Source organism: Mustela putorius, unplaced genomic scaffold (assembly GCF_011764305.1).
Source record: "Mustela putorius furo isolate JIRA1106 unplaced genomic scaffold, ASM1176430v1.1 tig00000592_pilon_pilon_pilon, whole genome shotgun sequence".
Taxonomy (NCBI): Eukaryota; Metazoa; Chordata; class Mammalia; order Carnivora; family Mustelidae; genus Mustela; species Mustela putorius.
Window position 1 is genome coordinate 2,031,330 of NW_025421426.1, and position 25,247 is coordinate 2,056,576.

Consider the following 25,247-nt stretch of genomic DNA (forward strand, 5'->3'; position numbering starts at 1 on the left):
CATTACGGTAGATTGCCTATTATCTGATAAAATAGTGTGGCACTGATCTTATTAGTGGTATTCTAAATTAATTGTTTTATAATAAGGAAGTCATTAGAATTCTTGTCGATTTTACTCAGTTTAGTAAATGGGAGTATCATGACTACATGATTTCATGGATCTCTTTTTCCAATTTTCTAAAGTTATTTCCGACTCCCGATAACTAATTGTTTGCTGCTTTCTGGCAACTATTATTTTAAAAGTATATTCTAACGGAGTAAAATCCCGCCCAGGGAAATTCCAGAACAAGTCAGAAAGACTGTCATCTTTAAGTAAAAAGTAAGAGAGACCATGATCAACTCACTCACTCAGAAGTTCTTCTGAAACTCTACCTCACTCAAGAATAACAACAGTGACAGTCGTAAGAGTGCCTGTGATGGTTACAATTACTTGAAGTCACAAAAATTAATATCGTAAAGTGCCTTCAAGGACTTAGTTGAGTTTTGTAATGATCCCCCCCTAGTTATGGGCCAGGGATATTCCTATTCCTGTTTGACGGAAGAGGAAACTGAGGCACAGTTGGTACAGTAAAGGGAATGCCTAGGCACAGCCTGTTCTTGGATTCCATTTGCCACACTATTGGGATACAGCTTCATATATATAAATCTGTAAAAAATGGGTGCCAATCTGAGCCCTGTAGATTTTTTTAAAAAATCAAAACCTAGCAAATTTTCCCACGTCTGGCTTCATAGGCATCTGTCCGTGAGGCAACACAGGTGCGTCCTCTCAGCCAGGAGCCCCCTGATTCAGGGAGGTACACGACGAAGGGCCCAGGGCTTGGTTGTATGACCTTGGGAAATGGCTCGGCTTCCCTACAGCTCAGCTTCTTCCCAGTCTACAAAGAGACTTTTCTGAATTAGCCAAGCACTTGTAAGTCTCAGTCAATAACATTTCCATGGAGAGGGATTACGGCACATACGGGGCATCCAAAATAGTCCCAGCGGTCAACGTGTCATGAAGACAGAGCTCCAAGTGACAGCAAGGGCGTTTTTTTACTGAGAGCTGGAGTGTGTGCCCACGGGAAGGGTCAGTACAATTCCACCTCTGCCACGTTCATCATCAACCCCGGGGGCTCATGGCCTTTTCTGGTGTGTTCCATCCTCACAGATCAAGTCACTAGGCTACCACAGAGCAGGACTCCAGGACCCAATCTACTCTACCGTAAGGTTTGGTTATTTGCAAACAAATACTCTCTCGCTTCCAGGTTAATACTGTAAACCAATACTGAGTTTTGGCGAAATGTTCATGGGTATTTTGATCATTATTACCTAAAATGACTTTGTCCCAGGTTGAGTGCTGAGCTCAAGGATTTGGGCTCATGTGTTTCAATTAAAAAAAAAAGAAACGGAAACAAAAACACGGACTTAGGTGGATTTAAACCTGAGAAAATAGTCATGAAGTTTGGATTCTATTAAAAACATCTGGGGCGCCTGGGTGGCTCAGTGGGTTAAAGCCTCTGCCTTTGGCTCGGGTCATGATCCCAGGGTCCTGGGATAGAGCCCCACATCGGGCTCTCTGCTCAGCAGGGAACCTACTTCTCTCTCTCTCTCTGCCTGCCTCTCTGCCTACTTGTGATCTCTATCAAATAAATACATAAAAATCTTAAAAAAAAAATCAGAAAGCTTTCAGTGAGATATTTTCAGTGAAAAACTCAAGACCAAAACCAAAAACAAAACCCCTCATGATGTGGTAAAAATCAGTATTTTAGGACTAGAGGTGCAGGAGTGCTTCAGACACGAGCTGATGGGATCAGACAGGAGCGTCAGTCTCCTCATCTGCAAAATGAGGGGAGGAACAGCGGCTGCTTCACGGAGCTGCCGGGAAAATCCGATGACCTGATTCATCGGCCACAGACACTGGCACGTGGCAGGTTCCCCCAGGCTCCTAGCCGGTGGCATTCATACAGTTACGTCCATATTTGTGCGTTGAACACACATTAAGAAAAGAAAGACACTGAAATAGTAATACAGGATCTGGGTCAGCTAAAGGCTTCCTTTTACTCCTTCATACACTGCCTACATCTTCAAAAATGTCACTCAACGAAGACGTCTTGTGGTGAGACAAAAACAGCGTTCAAGAGAGCGAAGGAGAGAATTTTCTTTACATACCACTCTGTTCTCTCTCAACCCCAGTAGCCAGCAAGTCAGGCTCTCCGAGGCTGATGTCATTGATCCGCGTGCCCACACACTCCATCTGGAGGACTTTGCACCATTCATCGGCCTCCAGATCTGTGGAAACGTCCACAAGATTAACAAGCGTGCCCAGTGCCTGCTTAAAAGCGAAGAGCAAAAGCCCTCCCTGCCTCGGACGAACCTGATTCACAAGCGAAGGTCTTGGAGGTATCATCATTGAAATAAATCCCTATGGCGTGTTTCTTGGTGCTCTTGGGCAACCGAGCTACGTTCTTCACGTTGTTGAGCTCTGTAACCTGAAAAATGAACAAGTGCAGATCTGATCACACTCCCTGAAGGAACACGCCCAGTCACCACCACCACACTACGGGGAGGCATAGTGAGCGGAAGGCACAGTTCGCATGAACACCACTTGACTGCAAAGTGCATTTCTGAGAGCTGTGAATTATGTTTGTTTTATCCTTCATACACAGCAAGGAAGGTTAGCGAATGACCTTCCTTTTTAAGTCTTCTAAAGCATATTAAATAGCATGGGCTCAAAACTTCATAGAGATAGAAAGCTCATTTTAGTGTTTTTATGTCCCCGAAGATTCTCCCTAATGAATAGTTCTCGGAACTATACCCCCATCTCCGTGGAAAGCCTTTCAAATACTCCAACCCTTTGGGGCACTCCCCGTGAAGGTAACTTATACCCGTCCACCCCAGGGGAGGAAGGGAATGGTGGCCCAATTCATAACTGAGTCTTGTCACTCTTCGATAATCAGGAATGGAATGTCAGTAGTCCCCAAAATGCCCCTCTACTTGGGGTTCAAGTCCTATATTCCAAGACAGATGGTGGTTTTGTTCCATGCTTACTCCGAGCTCCTCAGCGGTTCACAAGGCCTCTGTTAGAGTCTGCATGCTACCCTGCAAAGTATCACCTTTTTCTTATCAATAGGGAAAGCCTTCCCCATCACACATGCTCTCCTTCCTTCCTCTCTCCCACAGGCTCTTGGTCCCTGTTACAAACTTTCATGATGTTAACACTTTTATAAACCAACCCCCTCCCACCAAGGGTATTGGCTTATTGTGTTTCCAAAATCGCTGTCCCTCCTTCAGTTACATCCAGATTCCCGGCTGTGTTCAAGGGCTGTGATGACCGGCTGCCTGAGAGAAGGCGTGGGTGGCCTCAGGGTACTTACAAGATAAATAATGCACGTTAACAAGTTTGACCTCCCCTTATTTGTGTTATAGAAAAGAAGATATCACCCATCGGTCTTTGGCTTCAGTATTATCTCTCATCTTATTCTACATATAAGGAATGCTTGTCTCAAGAAGTTGGGGCGGGGAAAAGCCAATATTCTCCACACATGAAATAACTTGATTATTTCATTCCCCTACTTCCTAACCTCCACTGGCTCTCTTTATAGTATAAATGCAAATCTCTTGGCATAAAATATCTTAACAGTTGCTACTGACCAAATGTTTGTGGCTCCCAAAACTCACATGTTGAAATCCTACCCCTCAAGGAGACAGTATTAAGAGATGGGACATTTGGACCATGAATGGTCTAGAGGGTGGAACCCTACTGAACAGGATTAGTGTCCTTATAAAAGAGACCCCAGAGAGATCCCTCTTGCCTTCACCATGTGAAGACACAGCAAAACGATAACTTCCATGAACCAGAAAGCAAGTTCTCACCAGACATCAAATCTGCCAGTGCCTTGAACTTGGACTTCCCAGACTCTAGAACTGTGAGAATTACATTGCTGTGGTTTAATGGTATATGGTGTTTTTTATGGCAGCCCAAATGGACTAAGACATCAGTGTTCCCCCAAAGCTAGCTACAGCACTACCTACTTCAGTAGGTAGCTTTAGCAGCTCAACACCACTGACTTTATTCTCCAGCTACTCCAAATCCCTCAGAGTTTACCAGATACAACTATTGATTTTTTGAAGATTTTATTTATGTATTTATTTATTTTAGAGACAGGGAGACTGTGAGCAGGGGAAGGGGCAGAGGGAGAGAAAGAATTTTGAGCAACTCTGCGCTAAGCGTGGAGCCTGACATGGGGCTCCATCTCACGATCCTGAGATCATGACCTGAACTGAAATCAAGAGCCAGAAACTTAACTGACTGAGCCACCCAGGTGTCCTGCAACTGTTTATTTGTTGTCTATGTATTTTTGTGCCAATACCCCAAAACAAGCACTAATAGCCTCAACTACTTACTGGTGTCTTCACTTCCATGTGACCTCATAATTCACTATAAACACAGCATCCAGATGATCTTTTCAAACATAAGTCCGATACCAATATTTCTGTGCATAAAACAAAGCTTGGTGACTTCTCATTGCCCTGGGACAAGAAGCCAAGCCCTAGGGTAACCATCAAGGCCCTCTGTGGTCTTCCCGGCAGCTACCTTACCAGCCTCCTCCCTTAAACCTTCTGGATGAGTCATAAGTTCCAGCCACACTGGCTTTTGTTCAGGCCTCAGCAGGCACCACGATTCTCCTGGCACAGAGTCTTCCTTACGCTCTCCTTCACTTGTGCCCACCTTAGCGGTCTTAGCTCAAATCTCATTTACCCACAGAGCCCTACTGGATGCCTCCTATCCCTCCATCTAATCAGAGTCTCCAAGCTCTATCTTCCAATGACTTCTTTGCCCTCAAGGTCCTCTGACAGCCACATGGGCTATGGTTTTGTGCCTGTCTTGCCTCTAGAATGAAAATTCCCTAAGTTTTTGCTCACCACTGTGTCCCTGAATCTAACACGGAGCTTGCCACATAGCGAGAACTCAATGAATATATGTGGATTGATGAACCAAAGACCAAACACACCCACAAACTTACTTGCATAGAGCCTCTCCAAGGTGAATGCCTCTTTCTCCAGGGAGATTTCACTTTTCTTTCAAGGCCCACTTCCTTGGGGAAACTTGCCCTGACCTCAGTGGGAATTACTCATTGCCTTCTCTCCGCTCCCATGTATGCTGTACGAAGCTTTGTTCTATTATCTGTTATCGTAATTAATCCATCGATCTCTCCAACACCCACCTAGACGTGAGTCACCTATCAATGGCTTACTGACGGGCTGAATCAATGATAATCATCTGAGAGTCAACATTAATCGAGCCTGCACCATTTATCACACTGTGCTTAGACCAGTCTTACATGATGTGTCTCATTCGAACTTCATAAACACTGTGCAAGATAGATAATATTGTCAGTTATTTTCAGCTGAAGAAGCTATAGATGAGAAAGGTCAAGGTCATGAGCTCAAGATCACAGCCAAAAAAATGGCAGAACCAAGCTCTGAATGATGCAACCTCACCCTAATAGCTGTGTTCTTCACCATATGAAATACTAAAGACTGACCCTAAATACTTTCAGCCCAGAGAATCTTTAGCCAGGGAGGTCATCTCATATTTGAGGACTTCTTTCTTTTCGCTGGTGTGGGGTGGAGGGGAGGGTGCGGGTGAAGCAGTGCGTGAGTGCCCCAGCCTTTATTCTGAACCCTCTACTGAGACATTATATAAAAGCAGTCCACCCTAACCTGAGGCACAGCGATGATTTTGAAATATGTCATTTCATTACACATCCATTAAAGGTAAAGAGGAAGGAATGTCACCCAAAAGGGTCAGAAAATGTAGGAAGAATTGCATGAGTCAGAACACAATTACCCATTTGGGAAATTGGTTTAGATTATAAGCAACCCAACACCCCCGGCTCGGGGGAGGTGAGTGTTCACAGAGCAGGCAGGATTATGTCTGTTGTGTCAAAGGACTAGGAGGGTCTAAGGCAACAGTTCAGAATCACATCTCAATGAGCGCGTGCTTCACACACCCCCCCCCACCACCCACATACCCTCTTTACTTTCAAAAGAATTGCAGTCTGCACTAGTCCATTAACAGAGCCTTCCTCAAAATACACGCTAGAGTGAAAATTATAAGAACATGTACAGGTATATTTACAAGTCACTTTAAAAGCTATATAAGACGTCAAAGCAGAATGTATTTTTTTTAATATTCCTTTTTTTAAAAAAAGACTTTATTTATGTGTCAGAGAGAGAGAGAGCGCGCGCACAAGCAGGGGGAGCAGCAGGCAGTGGGAGCAGCAGGCAGGGGGAGAAGCAGGCTCCCGGCTGAGCAAGGAGCCTGGTGCGGGACTCAATCCCAGGACCCTGAGATCATAACCGGAGACGAAGGCAGATGCTTAACCAACTGAGCCACCCAGGCCCCCCTTTAATGTTCTTTTTACAAAGACATAATTTGCCCCTAAAGAATCACTTTTGAAGCAAACATAGATTTTGATAAGGTCTCAGGGTTTTGTATAACATGAATGCTATTTTTATTTTTTTATTTTAAAAAATTTTATTTATTTCTTTGACAGAGAGAGATCACAAGTAGGCAGAGAGGCAGGCAGAGAGAGGGGGAAGCAGGCTCCCTGTTGAGCAGAGAGCCCGATGTGGGGCTTGATCCCAGGACTCTGGGATCATGACCTGAGCCAAAAGCAGAGGCTTATAACCCACTGAGCCACTCAGGCGCCCCCGAATGTTATTTTTAAATGGGGGCTAATGAGCATATCTGATTATCAAAAGTGACTGCGTTGGACCCTCAATGTGACCTCAAAGAAGACGGGCATTCAGGACCAAGGAGAGGCAATACCTTCAGGTCACCTTCAGTTTGAATTTCTTGTCTTTTCCTTATGTCTCAGATCAGAAGTTATTTCTTACCAAGTTCAAAACATTTTAGGAAAAGTCCCTCCTGAGACTCTGTAGTCAGAAGTTTTATTTTTCTTTTTATTTTCTTTTCTCTTGTAAGAGAAAAGACACACCCTAAACTCTATATGAATTATGTCATTTTTGTGTAGAGTTTCACAAATAAGAGGCAAAAATTTCTTCAAGGTATAACAGCATCAAGGAGGGAGTGCTTTAGACACAGCTGGAGGAGAACCACATTGCCTCTTCAAGAATCTTCTTGGAACCCATTCATCAAATTTTGAAAACTCATTGTATATTAATATTTATTTATTTATTGTTTATTCTTATTTAAAGGGAGGAAATAAGCAAAGAACCATTTCACCAGGCAGGGATAGGGAAGTGCTATAAGGACAAGCAAAGATTTGAAAAAGGATTTCGCGTGGGCTCCGATAGGAGAAGTCTCCTATTTTAGGAAAGGGGATAAGGATGTCCTTTCAGAGAAGGGAGCATTTGAGCAGAGACCCAAAGGATCTGAAAAACTGAGTGACTGGGCTAGCCACTCCAGGCAGAAGTAACAGAAAGTGCAAAGATTCTGAGGAAGAATACTTCGTTTGGCAAGGACGAAGTATCTTGTATGTTAGAACATTTGTCCTCCTACCCTTGACATGTGCACTCAAGGATAAGCCTTCTCTGCAGTACCCCTCCCCCCCCGCATCCCCCCGCCCACCTTCCCCATAAGGCTGTGCAGCTCATGCAAAGTCAGTGGACCTAAGGAGATCAATATTCCAAAGCTTTTCCATTCCTCCCCCTTTTAATCTGGCCAACATTTGCTTTCCTAAGCTCATTGAGGCATCTTTATGATGATGATCTCAAATTCTTTTTCAGGCAATTCATATACTTCCATTTCTTTAGGGTCATTTTCTAAAGATTGTTACTTTGCACTATGTTTCCTGTTTCTTCGTGTCCTTTGTAAGTTTAGATTGGGATCCACATGTTTGAAAAAAAACAGTCTCTCAGACTTTTTGGACTGGTTTTGTACACGGAAAGATCCAGTCTTGAACTGGAGAATAGCTGAATTGAAAAGTCACAAGCAGGGTTCAGAACAGATCTGATCGAACGGAAGAAAGAACCAGAAAACTTGAAGACAAGTCCTTTGAAATTATCCAGTCAGAGGAAAACAATGCATGAATAAGAGAATTGCATGTTTGGGATGAGAATGTTATCTTAGTACTCGGCTACCTGGAATTAGGCCCTGTACATCTGAACAAAGCAAGGGCTTAATCCATTACTGGGATTTATGTATTCCTTTGAAGTCACACTCACTGTTACAGCATCACAAGCTAAATCCTTACAGCACACTTTACTTCAACTGAAGCCAAACTGTAATTTAAAATATAAAATGTTAAAACATCATATTCAAAACAGAAATAGTTTCAAAAAAACCACCATGGTAGACATAGTTTATTCCAATTTCCTGTTTGTTTGTTTTTTTTAAAGACTATTTATTTGTTCATGAGAGACAGGGAGAGAGAGAGGCAGAGGAAGAAGCAGGCCTCTCACGGAGCAGGGATCCTGACTCAGAACTTGATCCCAGGACCCTGGGAGCATGACCTGAGCTGAAGGCAGACGCTTAACCATCTGAGCCTCCCAGGCACACGTTTATTTTCATTTCTATTAAAAAATAATGTTTATACATGCATGCTTGCATACATACATATCCTTGTATGTATATTAGTGAGGAGGATGAAGGATCTGGGTTGATTTCTATTGTTTGTCTCTTTGTATTATTGTTTTTTTAATTATATGCATCCAGATTGGAAAGGAAGAAGTAAAATTATCTCTATTTGCAGATGACATAAGCTTACATGTAGAAAATCCTAAAGATTTGTCTCTCTCTCTTGCTCTCTCTCTCTCACGTACATACACACCTGTTAGAAATAACAAATGAATTCAGTAGAGTAGCAGGATATAAAATGAACACACAAGAATTAATCGTGTTTCTAGATACTGAACAATCTCAAAAGGAAATTAAGAAAATGATCCCATTTACAAGAATGTTAAAAAGAATAAACTACTTAGGAATAAATGTAACTAAGGAAGAAAAAAATTATGCACTGAAAAATACGAAACAATGCTGAAAAAAGTTAAATAAGGTATAAATAAGTGAGAAGACATCCCACGTTCATGCAGTGAAAGACTTAATATGGTTATATGTGGGGCGCCTGCCTGAGTGGCTCAGTCAGTTAAGCGTCTGACTCTTGATTTCAGCTCAGGTCATGCGATCAAGCCCAGGGTCAGGCTCCCCGCTTGGCAAGGAGTCTGCTTGCGACTTTTCTCTCTCCCTCTCCTTCTGCTCTTCCAAGCCCTGTGGTCATACACACATTCTCTCTCTAAAATAAATTTTAAAATCTTAAAAAAATAAGTAAATAAGATAAAATTTCCATACTACTTAATGTTACCTACAGATTCAATGCAATCTCTTTCAAAATCCTGCTGCATTATTTGCAGGTATAAAAAGGACCCTGAATACGTGGTCAAATGATCTTGAGAAAGAATGAAACTGAAGGCTTCACACTTCCTGAACTTCAAAACATATTACAAAGCTAGAGTAACCAAAACAGGATGGAACCAGCACAAAGACAGACATACAGACTGACGGAAAAAAATAAGGAGCTCAGCTGCTGCATCTATGCCAGGAACCCACAACGGGGAAAGGAGATTTTCTTCAACAAATGGAGTTGGGAAACTGGGTATCCACAGGTGAATGCATGCGGTTGGGTCATCATCTTATATAAAAATCAACTCAAAATTGATTAAATACTTAAATGGCTGTCTTCAGAGTATAAACTCCTAAAGAAGACATAGAAGAAAAAAAATGTAACACTGGCCTTGGCAATGATTTACCAGATATGGCACAAAAGCACAGGCAATAACATTGAAAATTTAACAAATGGGGCAAAACAACAACAACAACAAAAACTTCTGTGCAGCAAAGGAAACAATCAACAGAATGAATGGCAACCTAAGGAATGGGTGAAAATATGTGCAAACCACATATCCGATAAGGGCTTAATACCCTTACAACTCAATCGCTAAAAAGCAACCCAATTTAAAAAAATGAGCAAAAGACCTGAACAGACATTTTCCCGAAGACCTAGAAATTACCAACAGGTATATAAAAAGTTGTTAAACATCACTAATCCTCAGGGCAATGCAAATCAAAACCACAATGAGATATCACCTCTCCCATGTGAGGATGGCCATAATTTTAAAGAAAAACAAAACGAAACAAAAACCAAAAAAACAGAAGGGAAATTGGAAGCTTTGTGAATTGTTGGTGGGAATGTAAATTGGTGTATCCACTATGGAAAACAGGATTGAGGTTCCTCGAAAAATTAAAAATAGAACTACCACGTGATCAAGCAATCTCACTTCTGAGTATACCATATATATAAATATATATAAAAACAGGATCTCAAAAAGATATGTGCATGCCCATGTCCATAGCAGCATTTCTCACAACAGCCAAGACATGGAGACAACCTAAATGGCCATGGATAAATAAATTAAGAAATATGGTATATGCATACTATAGAAGGCTATAGTATAGTATTCTATAGTATATAGAATACTATATGCATTCTATACTATAGTATAGAATACTATAGAATATTACTCAGCCTTAAAAAAGAAGGAAATTTTATCATTTGTGACAACATGGATGAACCTGGAGGACATCATGCTACATGAAATAAGCTGGTCAGAGAGGCACAAATACTACATGATTCCACTCATAAAGTTCACAGTAGGGAAAATCAGAAGCAGGAATTTGAATGGTGCTTGCCAGGGGATGGAGAGAGGGGAAAACCAGAAGTAGGTGTTCAATAGGCATAGGGTTTCAATCATAAAAGGTGAAAAAGTTCTAGAGATCTGCTGTACAACAGTGGGCACATAGTTAACAATACCGTATTGTATACTTATAAAGTTATTCAGAGGGTAGATTTTACGCTTTGTGTTTTTTACCACATTAAAAAAAATTTCTGTAGCAAATAGTAGTTAGAACTTAGGAACATTATATTCTTTCCATTGCATTTCTTTTTAAATGCTAATTCCTGTTGATGGCCAGAGATCCTGGTCTTCTGCTGAGGGTAGTAAGAAAATCTGCTCCTGTGGTGAATTTATTCCAATAGAGAAGTGAGCTCACGGAAAGCAAAAGATTAAGTAAACATGAATAGAGGTGTTACGGTGACAACAAGAATTAATGAATAAATGACAAATGACTGAAAATTAGGAAAAATACCGTAAACCTACCACTATTGATCTAATCCTAGATGAAACTGAGTTTCATTTCATCTCATTTTCTATTGAGTCAACAGTGCACGGGACTCAATGGACCTAAAGGTCCTAGAGGCACCCAGAAAGGCTCCCACGGGCTTGGAAGAAGCATGACAACAGACTGTGACAGAAACTTGGTAAAGGCTTGGTTCCCACTTGAAATCCCAAAGGTCACCCTTCTGAAAAGCATCATTTGTTTTCCTTTTTCCTTTTTTGCTCATATCATGGTTGCATTTCCTGCGTGAGAAAGACAATAAAGTATTTCGAGCCTCCTGACCAATATCTGAAATATCTCTGAGAAACAGGATTTAAAGGACAAAAGAACTATTCCAAAGAGAGGTCTAAAGGCAGGTCCAGACACTTTTTCATCTCTAAGAGAAGAGTCTGGAAAGCAGAAAAGAAGTTGAATTTTGTGGTTAAAAATGGTATATAAATAGACTTGAAATATTTTTTACCTATTCTTTTATATACTCTCCATGCTAAAACAATAGCCGATCCCAAGTTAGGCAATTAAAATAACTCTGTTTATTTGGGGGGCTGTTACCAGTCTGCTTACCTTTTCAAATTAAACTGTGATCTCTCAGTTTCAGCCTCACTTTTCATTTACTAGAATATATTTAAGCTTACTGGCTCAAGAGATTTTTCTCTTGAAACGAAGCTAAAAAACAGGTAGCTATCAAAAAAGTCTGGAAATATCTACATAGCTTACTGAAAATGTCAATATTAGGACGTTTGAAATGCTTGATTTTTCTCTAGAAACTGTATGTTTACTTTCAAGAGCCCCACTTAGCGTCAGGCTTAATCTGATTTTGCACATCCTGGGGCCATTTCTTTCTGAGAGAAATTATCATGGAGCAATTAAAAATTCACAGAAGACAGTGGCTCCTTAAAAATTCTGCTGGTAAAAGATAACACTAAATAGGGAGTTCTCTGATGCGTAAAGTGTGCTTCTAAGTATGGAGGTTGGAACAGATCAGACAATGATAAGACTTGGCAAAATAATTCTGTCTGTAGGATCTGGAGGAATTTAAAATAAAACCAAAGGTAAAATCTGCCCCTTGTAGTAATCTCCATTTTCTACCATATGGAGTTATTTGTTCATAAGCACCCATTCTTCCCCAGTCCTTCTGACTCTTTGCTAATGAGTTTGGACTTGGCCACGCAACTGGCTTTGGCTAACAGAACATGACCTGATAGGCCATGTCCAAGAAGATGTTCTAAATGCATGCATAATTAGATGAGTTCTACCCTCCTTAAGCTTCAACCTTCCACTATGAGCATAATGTTCCCCACCTTCCTGGATCTCTGAATGTACAGAGAGATGGATCTCACCTGTCTGTACACTCAGACAGATGGATGGATCTCAACTGAGTGAAATTAATCCAGCTGTGCTCAGTCCACCCACAGCCAACCCAGACCCCTCCTGTAACGAGGGCAGGAGATAAAGACGCACAGCTATAGGCTACTAAAATTTTGGAATGGTTGCCACAGCAGAAGTTATTTAACAGACCCTCTGTTCGATTTTCTTTTGGCCAGGAATTTTCATAGAGATTTCCTCTCAAATCTCGCTGTACAATAATGTTGGTTTTTGAAGAAAGAAGACCAGATTGCCTAGTCCAATACATAATGATCAATTGGTTATCAGTTTTACTTAGTAGTCAAATCAGTTGTTTTGTGTTTTTTTTTTTAAATTTTTCAGAAGAAGTCTTGCAGTGTCCCGAAGTAAAAATAAAGTCTTTGTTAAATTAAAAGAAGACAATCTGAACTACACTCATCTTTCCTACTTGGATCTTAAAGTATTGAAGAAAACTCAGCTTTTCAAAAACCACTTGCTTATTGTGGGTACACAGGGTACCACGCTTTATAACTTGGGCTACTGCTCACGGCAATTCTGCTCGAGACACCCAGAGTAGGAATTTACGTACCGGTCCTGTGGATTGGACACACACGGTAAAGGAACAAAATCTTGAGAAGACAGCCCAGCACATCTTTACGTGCCTACACACCTGTGTAACCACGACGCATCACCACTATTTTCTGTCACTATCACCACTTTGTCACTATTACCACTTCCTGGGTCAGAGCTGCTCACAAAAAAGAGCACGACTTTGACCTCTATCATGGGTGGTTAGTTCTTTTAAAAAGCGTGTTATAAATGGCATCGCTGCATACGTATTTTTCCGGGTCTACACCCTTTCACCCAACCTCACCTCTGTGAGGTCCCTCCAGGTTGTCTCAGGGGTTTTGGTCTCTATGTGGCATTCCACTTTGTGAATGACCATTTGGTTTTCAAATTTTGGCTTGCCTTCATTTTAGATGTAGCCCTGGTAGAAATGTTTAAGTGATTTTAAGAAACATACCATTGGAATATTACATTTTTATCTAATCCATCGTCTACTTGGTCTAGCTGTTAAAAGTAATTTAAATTAGTTCCTAAGATTAACATTTTGGGAATTAGTTCAGTCCTTTTTTATGCTGTTTTTAAAAGATTTTATTTAGTTGTTTGTTAATTTATTTAAAGACGAATGGGGGAGGGGCAGAGGGAGAGGAAGACAGAGCATCTCAAGCAGACTCTGCGCTGAGTGCACAGCCCAATATGGGGTTCCATCTCATGACCCTGAGACCATGACTTAAGCTGAGATCGAGAGTCAGACACTTAGCTGACTGAGCCGCCCCGTAGCCCCAGACTTTTTTTTTTAATTCTTTCTCATCCATTTATTTGTTTTTTATTTAAGATTTCACTTATATATGACAGAGAGAGGTAGTGAGACAGGGAACACAGGCATAGGGGAGCGGGAGAGGGAGAAGCAGCCTCCCCTCTAGGCAGGGAGCCCAATATGGGGTTCAATCCCAGGACCCCGAGATCATGACCTGAGCGGAAAGCAGATGCTTAATGACTGAGCTACCCAGGTGCCCCTTATGTTTAGTTTTTTAAAAACAAAAATTTTGACTTTTGCCCCTTGCTTTTTGCTGAGTGAATTTTATGTTCATCATATTCTTTCCCAAAATTTCACTGTGAATATTTCCAACACTGAAAAGCTAGAAGAATAATACAATGGGCTCTATCACCTAGAATTCACAATTATCAACATTTTGCCACCTTTACTTAGTTTGCTTCATCTCTCTTTACATTTAAATATATGAAGGGGTGTGTGTGTGTGTGTGTGTGTGTGTGTGTGTGTATGCACACTTGCATACACACTGGTTTGGGCTGAAGTATTTGAAAGTATATTAGACAGAAACACACATCACCCCTACAACTTTGCAAATAGTTTTTATCAATACCAGGGATCACCTACATCACCTCAATGCAATTTTCACAACTAAGAAAATGGGCAATAACTCCTTGTATTATGTCATTACCAGCCCATCTTCAAAACTCCCTAAACGTCCCCCAAATGTCTTTCAGAGCTGTGCCCACGTCCCTCCGCCACCACCCAGTCCAGGATCCAACAAAGATGCATGCGCTGCATTTCTTATATCTGAGTTTCTTTCAATCTAGAAGAGTCCCTGCACTTTATAAATGACATTATCATCTTGAGAAGATCATGTCAGTTTTCAGGTAGAATATTCCATGTTCTAGACAGGTTTGTTTTTCCATGGTGACCTCAATTTTCCTACCTCTTGCATGTCTTCTGAATGGAAGCTGCATCTAAAGGTTTGATGAGATTCAGATAACATTTTTGTTGAGAATACTCTGGAAGGGATGTTATGGGCTTCACATCACATCATATATCAGAAGATAAATAATGTCAGAATCTCCGTCTTTTAGTGAGGTGCAGTTTGATCACCTGTGGGTAGTCACCACTTCTCTCTATCATAAAACAGCAATTTCTGCATTTGTATTTAAGCTGGGTGACACTTTGGTATCATGTGAATGTCCTGTTCTCCAACCACCTGTCCAGGCATTATCTCAGCATCCACTGAAGACTGCCATCTGAAACAAAACGCTATTCTTTTTATCACGATGGTCACACGATGGATAGAATAATGTATAAAATTGCTGTATCATTATGTTGTACAACTGAAACTAACATAACACTGCATGTTAATTAGATTTCAATGAAAGTCTTAAAAACACTATTCTTTTTAATAATTGATCTCGTACCCTAAGCCCACATTCTATGATTGCCAGATTCAAGATAAATACTGATTGAGGGAGCTATTACTGTTCCCACCCCCATTCTACTTTTTATTAAAATAATCTGGAAGCACAGATCACAGATATTACTAGAGTCACTATTCTTATTCAGCTATTATTTCAAAATTGTGTAACTCCTGCATTTAAACAGGGGAGCAAGCTCACCTATCGAGAATGTACTGCGTCTGTCGAGCGGATGTAAGTGCCTACCGTTCACTCCTTACACAGTTGAGCCTCCTCATCCTTACTCTTTCACGGCAACTTGCCAAGAGCTGAGCTGCTGTACACAACTGGGTAGCTTCCATAAGAAGAGAACCAGACCATTTGTGACCTGACACCATCATCAGTCTCGTCCCAGGCATTTCTGCAGGGACAACCAGCCAACTGTTAGCCCAACCGCCAACTCCTCACTATAGTTAGTTTGGATCTAAGAAAACCATGCACAGGTGAATACGGGAGTCCACTCAGATTATATTTCCAGTGCCTGCTGAGAAGGGATATTGGTGATTCTTTGTTTCTCAAGCCTTCATTGGCACTTGCATACCATTTTATCGGGATGTCAAATCTTCTGCCTGCAATGAGGCAACCTTCCTTCATCAGAGACTCAAGGCAGATGGTGAAGGCAGTCCAGCTCCTGGACCGACACAAGAAACGACAGAAGGCCACCTTGCTGGTGGTGTGCTTTTTGGCTCCAGTGGCTGATTATGTTGGATGGCGTGGCCTGAAAATCAGTCTGAACAAACTTTGATTCACTTTTCTCAAGATAAATTCCAACCTCGTGTTTTCCACCCCCAGATTCTGGGTTCCTCTAAGGGAAATGGATTTCTTTCCATGACTGGAAGAAATAGAGCCGCACACTGCACACATATCCATCTACGTCCTGCTAATCTAATGGATAGTTCTTGGGAGATCTCAGTGTGCTCCTAAACATCTCTCTGCAAATACAGTCTATTGCAATGCCAGGCGTCATTATACGAAGGGATACAACTCAACGGAAATAAAGGCAGTGCACAATTTATTGCTTTCCTTATCCTAAAAGCTCAACTGAAAACCATTTCATTTATACAGTTTTTTCAAGTCCCTCAAGCAGGAACACTTTGTACTTGCTTTTCTTTTGCCTAGAAACACTCTTCCTTTAGATACCTCCATGGCTCCCTTCTGCCCTACCTCCAGCTCCTCACATACTATCTTCTTAATAGCACCATTTCTGATTACTCTATTTGAAATTGTAAACTCTCCGTTCTATACTTCTATCCTTTTTCCCTGCTTTAATTTCTTCCTTAGCATTTGTCATTCATACCAACATACTGTATCTTTTACTTGTATATTTCCTTTATGTCTGTTTCTGCCCCCATTAAAGTAGGGGCAGAGAGCCATTCATGTGGAATCGAGGACAAGGGCAACCCTTGGAGATGAGCTGTGAGCAGCTGGCTGGCCCATACATGGCGGGCACAGGAAGGATTGAGGCCTGGAGAGGCCAGCAGACCACCAGGCAGTACGTGACAACAACATCAGACCAGGAGGAGTGAGAAGACAAGGAGAGATCTGAGAGCTTCTTGGCCGCTATGCAGTTCCTGGTTTCTAGTTTTCTGCATATCAAAAACACAAAGTACTATGACTCCATCAAAGGAAAGAAATATTCAACACTCCCCCAAATTTCGGATAAATCTTTAAGTATGCCATCCAATTAGGAATTTCCCCCCCAAAAAGGACTGCCAAATTAACTTGGCTCTTTAAAGCCATACTCCAGATGTTATTTATCATAAATGATAGCATGCATGGAAATACATGTTTAACAGCCAGCAATTAACAAAGTGGGCACACTTTAAAAGTTTAATTTGCTACCGATATAGTTTTGCATTAACAACTTGGAAAACAATCGCAAATTGCACAATTCAATTTTCCAAATGGATTATTTTGGAACCAGACGGAGAAATGGTTGAAATTTCTTCTGGTGTTTCAAGGGGAGATTAATACAATGGGGTTTTTAAAAGTGCATACATTCCCTTGAGGAATTGATATATTCCTGTCAGAATTATGCAATTAGTCAACATTATGTGGGAATATTAAGTATATTTCTTAATATACTGCAAAGTATATTGTGTGCAGCAAAGTCAAAAGCCATTTAGGGAAACAAGAATTTGATTTCCAATTTTTCTCCTTCTTTTGCTGAAGGTAATTTACAGATGATGATTTATTTATGTTTACAGAGTAAAAACAAGACCACTACCTAAAAGGCAATTTCCCGCTCTGCTTTTGTAGGCTATATCCTAATTATTTTTCCCCTTGTGGGACTGAATGAATTAAGTAAGCAATTCACTTTGTATATGCAAATGGCAAAGCTCTGCAGAAGCTTCAAATTGCTTTATTCTCAAAAAAAAAAAAAAATTTAAGGCCATTATCTTACTGAAAATGAAGAGGCATAAGCCCCTTTAACTTTTGTGGATTGTCTTTGAAAATAAAAGCAACATGAAAACAATCCATTTCTGGGTCCATAATGTTTTCCTAAGTATTGATAAAATAACTACTATTATTATTGTGGTTATTACATTATTATTATCTGTTGAAAATGTTCAAAGTACTTGAAAACACCCTAATAAACATTTCTGTTACACATTTCCAAAAAATCTCTTATGGCGTATTCCAAACCTTTTAACTTTTTTAATATCATCTTTCCCAGAAAAGCACCAGTGGTTTGAAGTTACAGTGCCGAGAAGCAGGGACAGGCAAATAAGAAGAGATATGCTCCGTTCTAATCAAAAGTCCCCATCCAAAACATCCCCACCCACTAGCTTCCCCTAAGGACCCTGAATATGGCAGTTTAAATAAATGTTTCATAAAAGATTTCTTGAGAAAGAACCAGTCTAGACAGTTATATCCCAGTCCCCATATAGATGGTTTCATTCTTTCCAAAAATACCTACATGCCCTTGGTCACTTAAAATAAATTGGACTAGCGCCTGTCTGAGTTATAAATTTGGACTGTCTCCCCGAGGAAGGGATCTTTATTTGTCCATGGAAATAACTGAAATGATCCATTTGTTGCGTCTTCCTTAAAAATAAAAACCCCCACACACCAAAAAAGGTGCTTAAACTGGAAAGTCTGACCGTGAAATTGATGGGATGGAATTTGGAGTGACGGGCACTTCCCTACACTGTCAGTGGATATGCATTTTTGGATAATCTATCTGGAGACAAGTTGGCAGAAGCTACAAACATTTTAAAGGTGTGAGATGTTATCCGAAAATATCACTTCTAGGACTTTTCTTCCAAAAAGATCAGAGCGTGAACACATAAAGACAGATGCACATGTTTTCCACTGTGATAGAATCTGTATTAGCAAAATATTGGAAACCCTTTTGTCCACTGATTTGGGTATTTTTAAACAGATTAGGGTCTATCAATATTTAAGTGTACTGTTGAGCTATTAAATTAAAGAGGTGTAACCACTAATTACTGGCTTGAAATTACAGTCAAAACATTTATCTCATAAACCAAAATATTTTATAATAATAAATACATAGACATATATATTATATAAATATATAAGTATATAAATATAAATATATTATAAATAAATTATATTAGAAATATAGATATAAACAAATATATATTATATAAATATAATAAACCAAAACATTTATCTCAGAAACCAAAATATTTTGAATGGGAAAGGAATTCCTACTAAAAGTTATGTAAGGACTTGAGGCTCACAAGGAGTGAATATCCTGGGGAAATCTGTATTTACAATCTCCTTAAACACAATATGGGTAGCATATAATGAATTACTCCATTTTTGTTTTAAAAATATTATCTGTGTATGTGTGTGAATATGTTTCTCATTGTATATATAGAGAAAAAGGGTCTGAAAAGTACACAATCTATTAGTATTTTTTTCTGAGGACTGGGACTAGGGTCCAGGATAGGGTTCTTTTCTTTTCTTTTACTTCATGCACTTCAGAATTGTTTAAATTTGTTACTGCATGATGTTTATAACTTAAAAAAAAGAAGAAGAGAAAACAAAAGGAAGAAATCTGCCAAAAAATTTTAGATGGAGGAAGTGGATCTCTATCCTTTGTCAACAACAAATCTCCTTCGCTAGTGACTCACTTGGCAAACAGCATTCTGTGATTTCTTCCACATCCAAAACCATTTGGCTAATTTTTCACCAACTTCAGAAAATCCACTTTTTTCTTTTGATGCCATTTATTGAGAGCTTTTGTATGCACCTCCATTATAGTCAAGTGTTTCTATATAGATCAAGTCCTAAAGATACATGCTTTTAAGAAATCCATGTACTATATATGCATGAGAAGGGGGGAAGAATTTATAATCAATGAACTTTGTAGCTTAATGTTCTATTTGTCTTATCCTTATTTTGGTATGTGTATATGTGTGTTTCTTAACAATATAACTAAGTCAAACAAACTAATAGTGTTAGAGTAAGCAGATTAAATTTTCATAAACTCTCAAAAGCTGGGGACTCTATCCAAAATGCAAGGACAATTAATCATTTCAAATGATAAGTCAAGTAACGGTGGGATAAGAAAAAAGTCATTTAAATGACATGATTGTTTTATCAGGTCCTAAGTCAAAAATGACTGGTTTACACAAGTTAGGTATTTAAACCAAAAGGGCTTTAAAACTCATGGAAATTAAATGAAATAATCAGGTATAAACTTAACAACATGCACAGGATATGGAGGTGGAACATTACAAAATGCTGATGAAAGAAATTTTAATAGAATCAAGTAAGTGGGGTTACATACCATGTTCATGAAGTGAAAGATGATACAGAAAAGATGTCAGTTCGTCCACAATTTGAGGTATACAGGTTTAATATAACTCTTCTCAAAATCTGAACATAGGTTCTCTATAGACACAGATCAGCTCTATTTAAAATTTTATGAAAAAACAAGAGAATAATTGTATCCAATATTAAAAATTATTACAGATCTACAATAATCAAGAGGGTGTGGTAATACTAGAGAGACAGATACATGGCTCAACGGAAAAGAATAGAGAATCCAGGAACAGATCCATGCTAATATGCCCAAATGATTTTTGACAAATGTGCAAAAGCAATTCAATGCCAAAAGAAAAACTTTTTTCTTTTTAACAAATGGCATTGGAGTAATTGGAAATCCATAGGTAAAAAGAATAAAACTCAACCTACCCCTGACACCTAATACAAAAACTAAACTCAAAGTGATTCATTGACTTAAATGTGTAACATAAAACTATAAAATGTTTGGGGGGAAAAACAAACAAATGGAGAAAATGTTTAGCATCTAAAGCTAGGCAGAATTCTGATATTTGATATGAAAGCATATTCTATAAAGGTAAAAATTCAAATACTGGACCTCATCCAAATTAAAACTTTTATTCGACAAAAGACCCTGTTAAGAGTATGAAAAGAGGGGCGCCTGGGTGGCTCAGTGGGTTAAAGCTTCTGCCTTTGGCTCGGGTCGTGATCCCAGGGTCCTGGGATTGAGCCCCACATCAGGCTCTCTGCTCAGCGGGGAGCCTGCTTCCCTTCCTCTCTCTGCCTGCCTGTCTACTTTTGATCTCTGTCTGTCAAATAAATAAATAAAATCTTAAAAAAAAAAAAGAGTATGAAAAAATAAGATGCAGAATGGGATAAATTATTTGCAACCACATATATGACAAAGGACTCATATCTAAACTATATTTAAAAAAAACTACAACTATCATATGATCTCCCTGATATGAGGAAGTGGTGATGCAACATGGAGGCTTAAGTGGGTAGAAGAAGAATAAATGAAACAAGATGGGATTGGGAGGGAGACAAACCATAAGTGACTCTTAATCTCACAAAACAAACCGAGGGTTGCCGGGGGGAGGGGGTTTGGGAGAAGGGGGTGGGATTATGGACATTGGGGAGGGTATGTGCTTTGGTGAGTGCTGTGAAGTGTGTAAACCTGGTGATTCACAGACCTGTACCCCTGGGGATAAAAATATATGTTTATAAAAAATAAAAAATTAAAAAAAAAAAAACTACAAAAAACCTCAAAATCAAAAACAAATAAAATAAAGTAAAAACTTCCAAAACTCGATAGTTAAAAATTGGCAAAACACATGAAGAGATATTTCATAGAAAAAAAAATATACAGATGGTAAGTTAACTGTATAAAAATATGTTCAACATCATTAGCCATTCAGGAACACAAATGAAAACCAACATTAGACATCACTAACAGAATGACTTAAAAAAAAAAAAGTGACAGCACCAAATGCTGGTGAAGATGCAGAAAAACTGGACCACTCATATGTTGCTGGTGAGAATGTAAAATGGCACAGCAACTCTGTAACAGTTTGGCAGTTTCTTATAAAAGTAAAGATACAACCCCATATGATCTAGCAATTGCACTCTTGGGAATTTATCCCAGAGAAATAAATGTTTTATTGGTAATAACCAAAAACTAGAAACAACCCAGATGTTCTTCTATCAGTGAATATAAACAACCTGTGGTAATCCATACTAAGCAATAGTGCTCAGCAATAAAAAGGGTTACTGATACACACAACTTGGATCAATCTCAAGGAAATGATTGTAATTGAAGAAAGCCAATCCCAAAAGGTAATATACTGCATGATTCTTGAAAAGAAAAAAAATACAAAAAACATGGTAGTGCATGCTGGGGTAGGGACCTGGGAGATGTAATTACAAAAGGAAACACGAGGGATACTTCTGCTGATGGAATCCTTCTCTCTCTTAACTAAGCCCACAGGTGAGAAAACTGCACAGAAATAAACACACGCACACACATGAGTATGGGTAAACCCAGGCAAATCTGAATGAAATGAGTGGATCGTATCAACGTCAGGATCCGAGCTGGGATATTGTATTACAGATTTGCATAATGTTCCCACTGGGGAAAACCAGATAAAGGATACACATTTTCTCTGAGTTATTTCTTACCACTGCATATAAATCTACAATTATCTCAAAATAAAATGTAACACTGAAAAATGTAAACAGATGATTTTCAAATGTGTTCCCCGGAATATCTCTATGAGCCTCTGGGAACATGAGGACCAGTGGGGGAAGAATGAATGTGAGCATCTCTCTTCCCCACTCCAACTCCACTCCTGCTTCTGTGAGAACAGCTCTTCTATGCACTTAAATGCTGGGCTAGCGAAACAAAGTACTTGAACTAAAGACTCTACAGCAGGGAGGCAGTGTGCCATGGGTTTTAGGAATGTGGGCTTTGGAGCCAGAATGCCTAGGCTCCAGATCTCAATCTGCCACTGCGCAACTGTATAATCCTGAGCATGAGCCTTGACTTCACTCATCCTGAATTTCCTCATCTATAAAATGGGAATGATAAGACTCTGCTTCATAAAACTGCTCTTGTATTGAACTCACATATCTGAAGAATTTTGTTCAGTGCCTACTGGGACAAAGTAAGGCCTTAATAAATATCAGCTATTATAATGATCAAAGGAAAACCTCTAGATAAAATGGTATTGTCCAAAAGCACACGCATTTATTTAAAGACGTTATTTATGATTTATTCCAAAGGGCTTACAGAGTATAAAGTGCCCACCTTACATTATTTTAAAAAAAAAATCTTCACATAACCTTGGGAGGCTAGTCTTATTATCTTTTTCCCACATTGCAGATTAGGAACTTAAGACATAATTTAAGCATAATGGACAGCCTTTCTGTCCCCAAACCCATGGCGTACTGTATTCTCCCTCCTACCACAAATTCAACCAACATTTAATGAATGCTTATTATATTCCCTATGTTGATAAAGATGCTGAGGACACAGAGCTGAACACACAAGACAGGATCTTGTCTGTGTGTTCCTGGGGCGTACTGTTAACTAGCAGCAAACAAGTATAGAAATAAATGAATGACACACTTTCAACAGTGTTAAGTGTTATGAATTTAATAAGAAATGTGATTCAGACTTGCATGGAAGGTTCAAATAGGCCTTTTTGAGGTGATGATGTTTAAGTTAATATCTAAAGTAAGAGGGTTCCTGGGTCACTCAGTGGTTGAGCGTCTGCCTTCAGCTGAGGTCATGATCCCAGGGTCCTGCACTGGGCTTCCTGCGCAGTGGGGAGACTCCTTCTCGCTCTCCTCTGCCTGCCGCTCCCCCAGCTTGTGCTCCCCCCTCCCTCTGTCAAATAAATAAGTGAAATCTTAAAAAAAAAATTAAAATAAAATAAGAGAAGAAACCATGGGAAAGTCTTTGTAGACCAAAGGAACAGCCGATGCAAATGTCCTGAGGTGGAACAAAAGTTCAGCAAGGTGATGAGTGTCGTGAGATAGTCTGAGATGTGTGCTGGGACAGAAGCACTCAAGGCCTTTGTTTGTGGTAATGGCAATGGGTTTAATTATGATTCTAAGGGTGTTGGGAAACCTCAAAAAAAAAAAAAAAATTCCTTCGGAGGCATCACTTTGAAACCAGCTTGTTTTACAACTCACAGATGATACAGGACCCAATGCCCAGGGCAGACATCATGCTGAGTATAACAATTTGGATTGACAGCACCTTCAGTCCTGAATCACGCATGGTTGTACTACCTGATGGACTTACTCCTTCTCTCTGATTTGGTTCTCTTTGCCTTCCTCTACTCTTGTAGGGGCCATATACGGAATAAGCCTCTCTTTGACAGTTTTAATGGGTGTTTGGACTAAAATAATATCTCATGACAAATGTGTGTGGCTCTGATGAAAATGCTATTGTAGCTGAAGTGTTGCAAAGTTCCTCATCACAATGCATATATACATATGTGTGCATGTATATGTGTGTATGTGTGTGTATATACACACACATAAGCCCAATATAAATATCTGAAAGTAAATAAGATGCTATATTCATCACAAAGTATGACAGTATTTTGCAGTTTATGCATGCTAAAACAGTCAACCTACTAAGTACACGGTCTCATGCAGACTCCTGCAAGATAATCACATTCTCCTTCTACTATTATCCAAGAGGTAACTTAAAGACTTAAAAAAAAAAAAAATTGGGATGGGAGAGCCTACAAGTCAGTGCAACCCAGAGAGACATTTGATTTTGGTCTATGCTGTATTTTACAAATACACTTACATGTTAGAAGTTCTCACCAAAAAAATCTGCATTTCCATTTCCTCTTGAAAGAGTGGACTGGGTGACAACCGTGGGCTCCCCTTTCTACAAGGCAGCAATAACCTGGAGTTGGATAATATGAAAGCGAAGAAAACCCAGCAAGTTGGAGCAGAGACAAGCAAAGGATAGAGGCAATGGTACCTTCATTGTATGAGGTGGTGAGTCAAGAAGTTCTTCCCCGCATTAATGGGGAAAGGCACAGACGTTTATTACTGAATGTTGCACATATAGTCGGAAGTTCTTTAAAATAATCACCACCCTTCGTAAGGAAAAGGAAAGAGCTGGCGTGGGACTGTATACATGAGCCACATCACTGACTTCCTAACGTGGGGAATCTGTTCATAATGTAGGAGGTTGACAAAATAAGAGAGAGATAAACATATCATTTAGAGTTACAGAAACAACTACCGAGAAAATGAAAGCAAGCTACGAAGGTGCTGATTAGGTCTGGGGAGGCGTATGAGCTTCCTAGGGCTGCCGTAACAAAGCATCACAAACTGGGGGTCCTGAACATCAGCAGTGTGTTCTCTCTGCAGGCCTAAGCCCAAAATCAAGACGTCAGTGGGGGTGGTTCCTATTGAAGGCTCTGAGTGAGACTCTGTCCCAGGCTTCTCCCCTAGCTTCTGGCCGAGGCCCACAGTCCCTGGCATCCCCTGGTTTGTGGCTGTATCCTTCCAATCTCTGCCCCCATCTTCCCCAGTGTGCCTGCGTCTTTTCTTACCAGAACACCAAACCCAGGAACCTCATCCTAAACTGATGTCTACAAAGACCCTATTTCGAAATAAGGCCATATCCA

At 39.8% G+C, this 25,247-nt stretch overlaps 1 protein-coding gene across 4 annotated transcripts in view; it reads right to left on the reverse strand.

Annotated features, from left to right (window-relative positions):
- Positions 1–25,247, reverse strand: part of DOK5 (docking protein 5) — a 358,181-nt gene that overhangs the window by 51,220 nt on the left and 281,714 nt on the right. For 3 of the 4 annotated variants that reach the window (XM_013060172.2, XM_004759883.3, XM_045082055.1), the window contains 2 exons: positions 2,353–2,467; positions 2,148–2,267 (listed from right to left, as the gene is read on the reverse strand). In XM_013060172.2, coding sequence (XP_012915626.1) covers positions 2,148–2,267; positions 2,353–2,467 — 235 coding nt within the window. Of the gene's footprint in view, positions 1–2,147; positions 2,268–2,352; positions 2,468–20,092; positions 20,117–25,247 lie in introns of those variants that run through there. The other variant, XM_045082056.1, reaches the window with a different exon arrangement.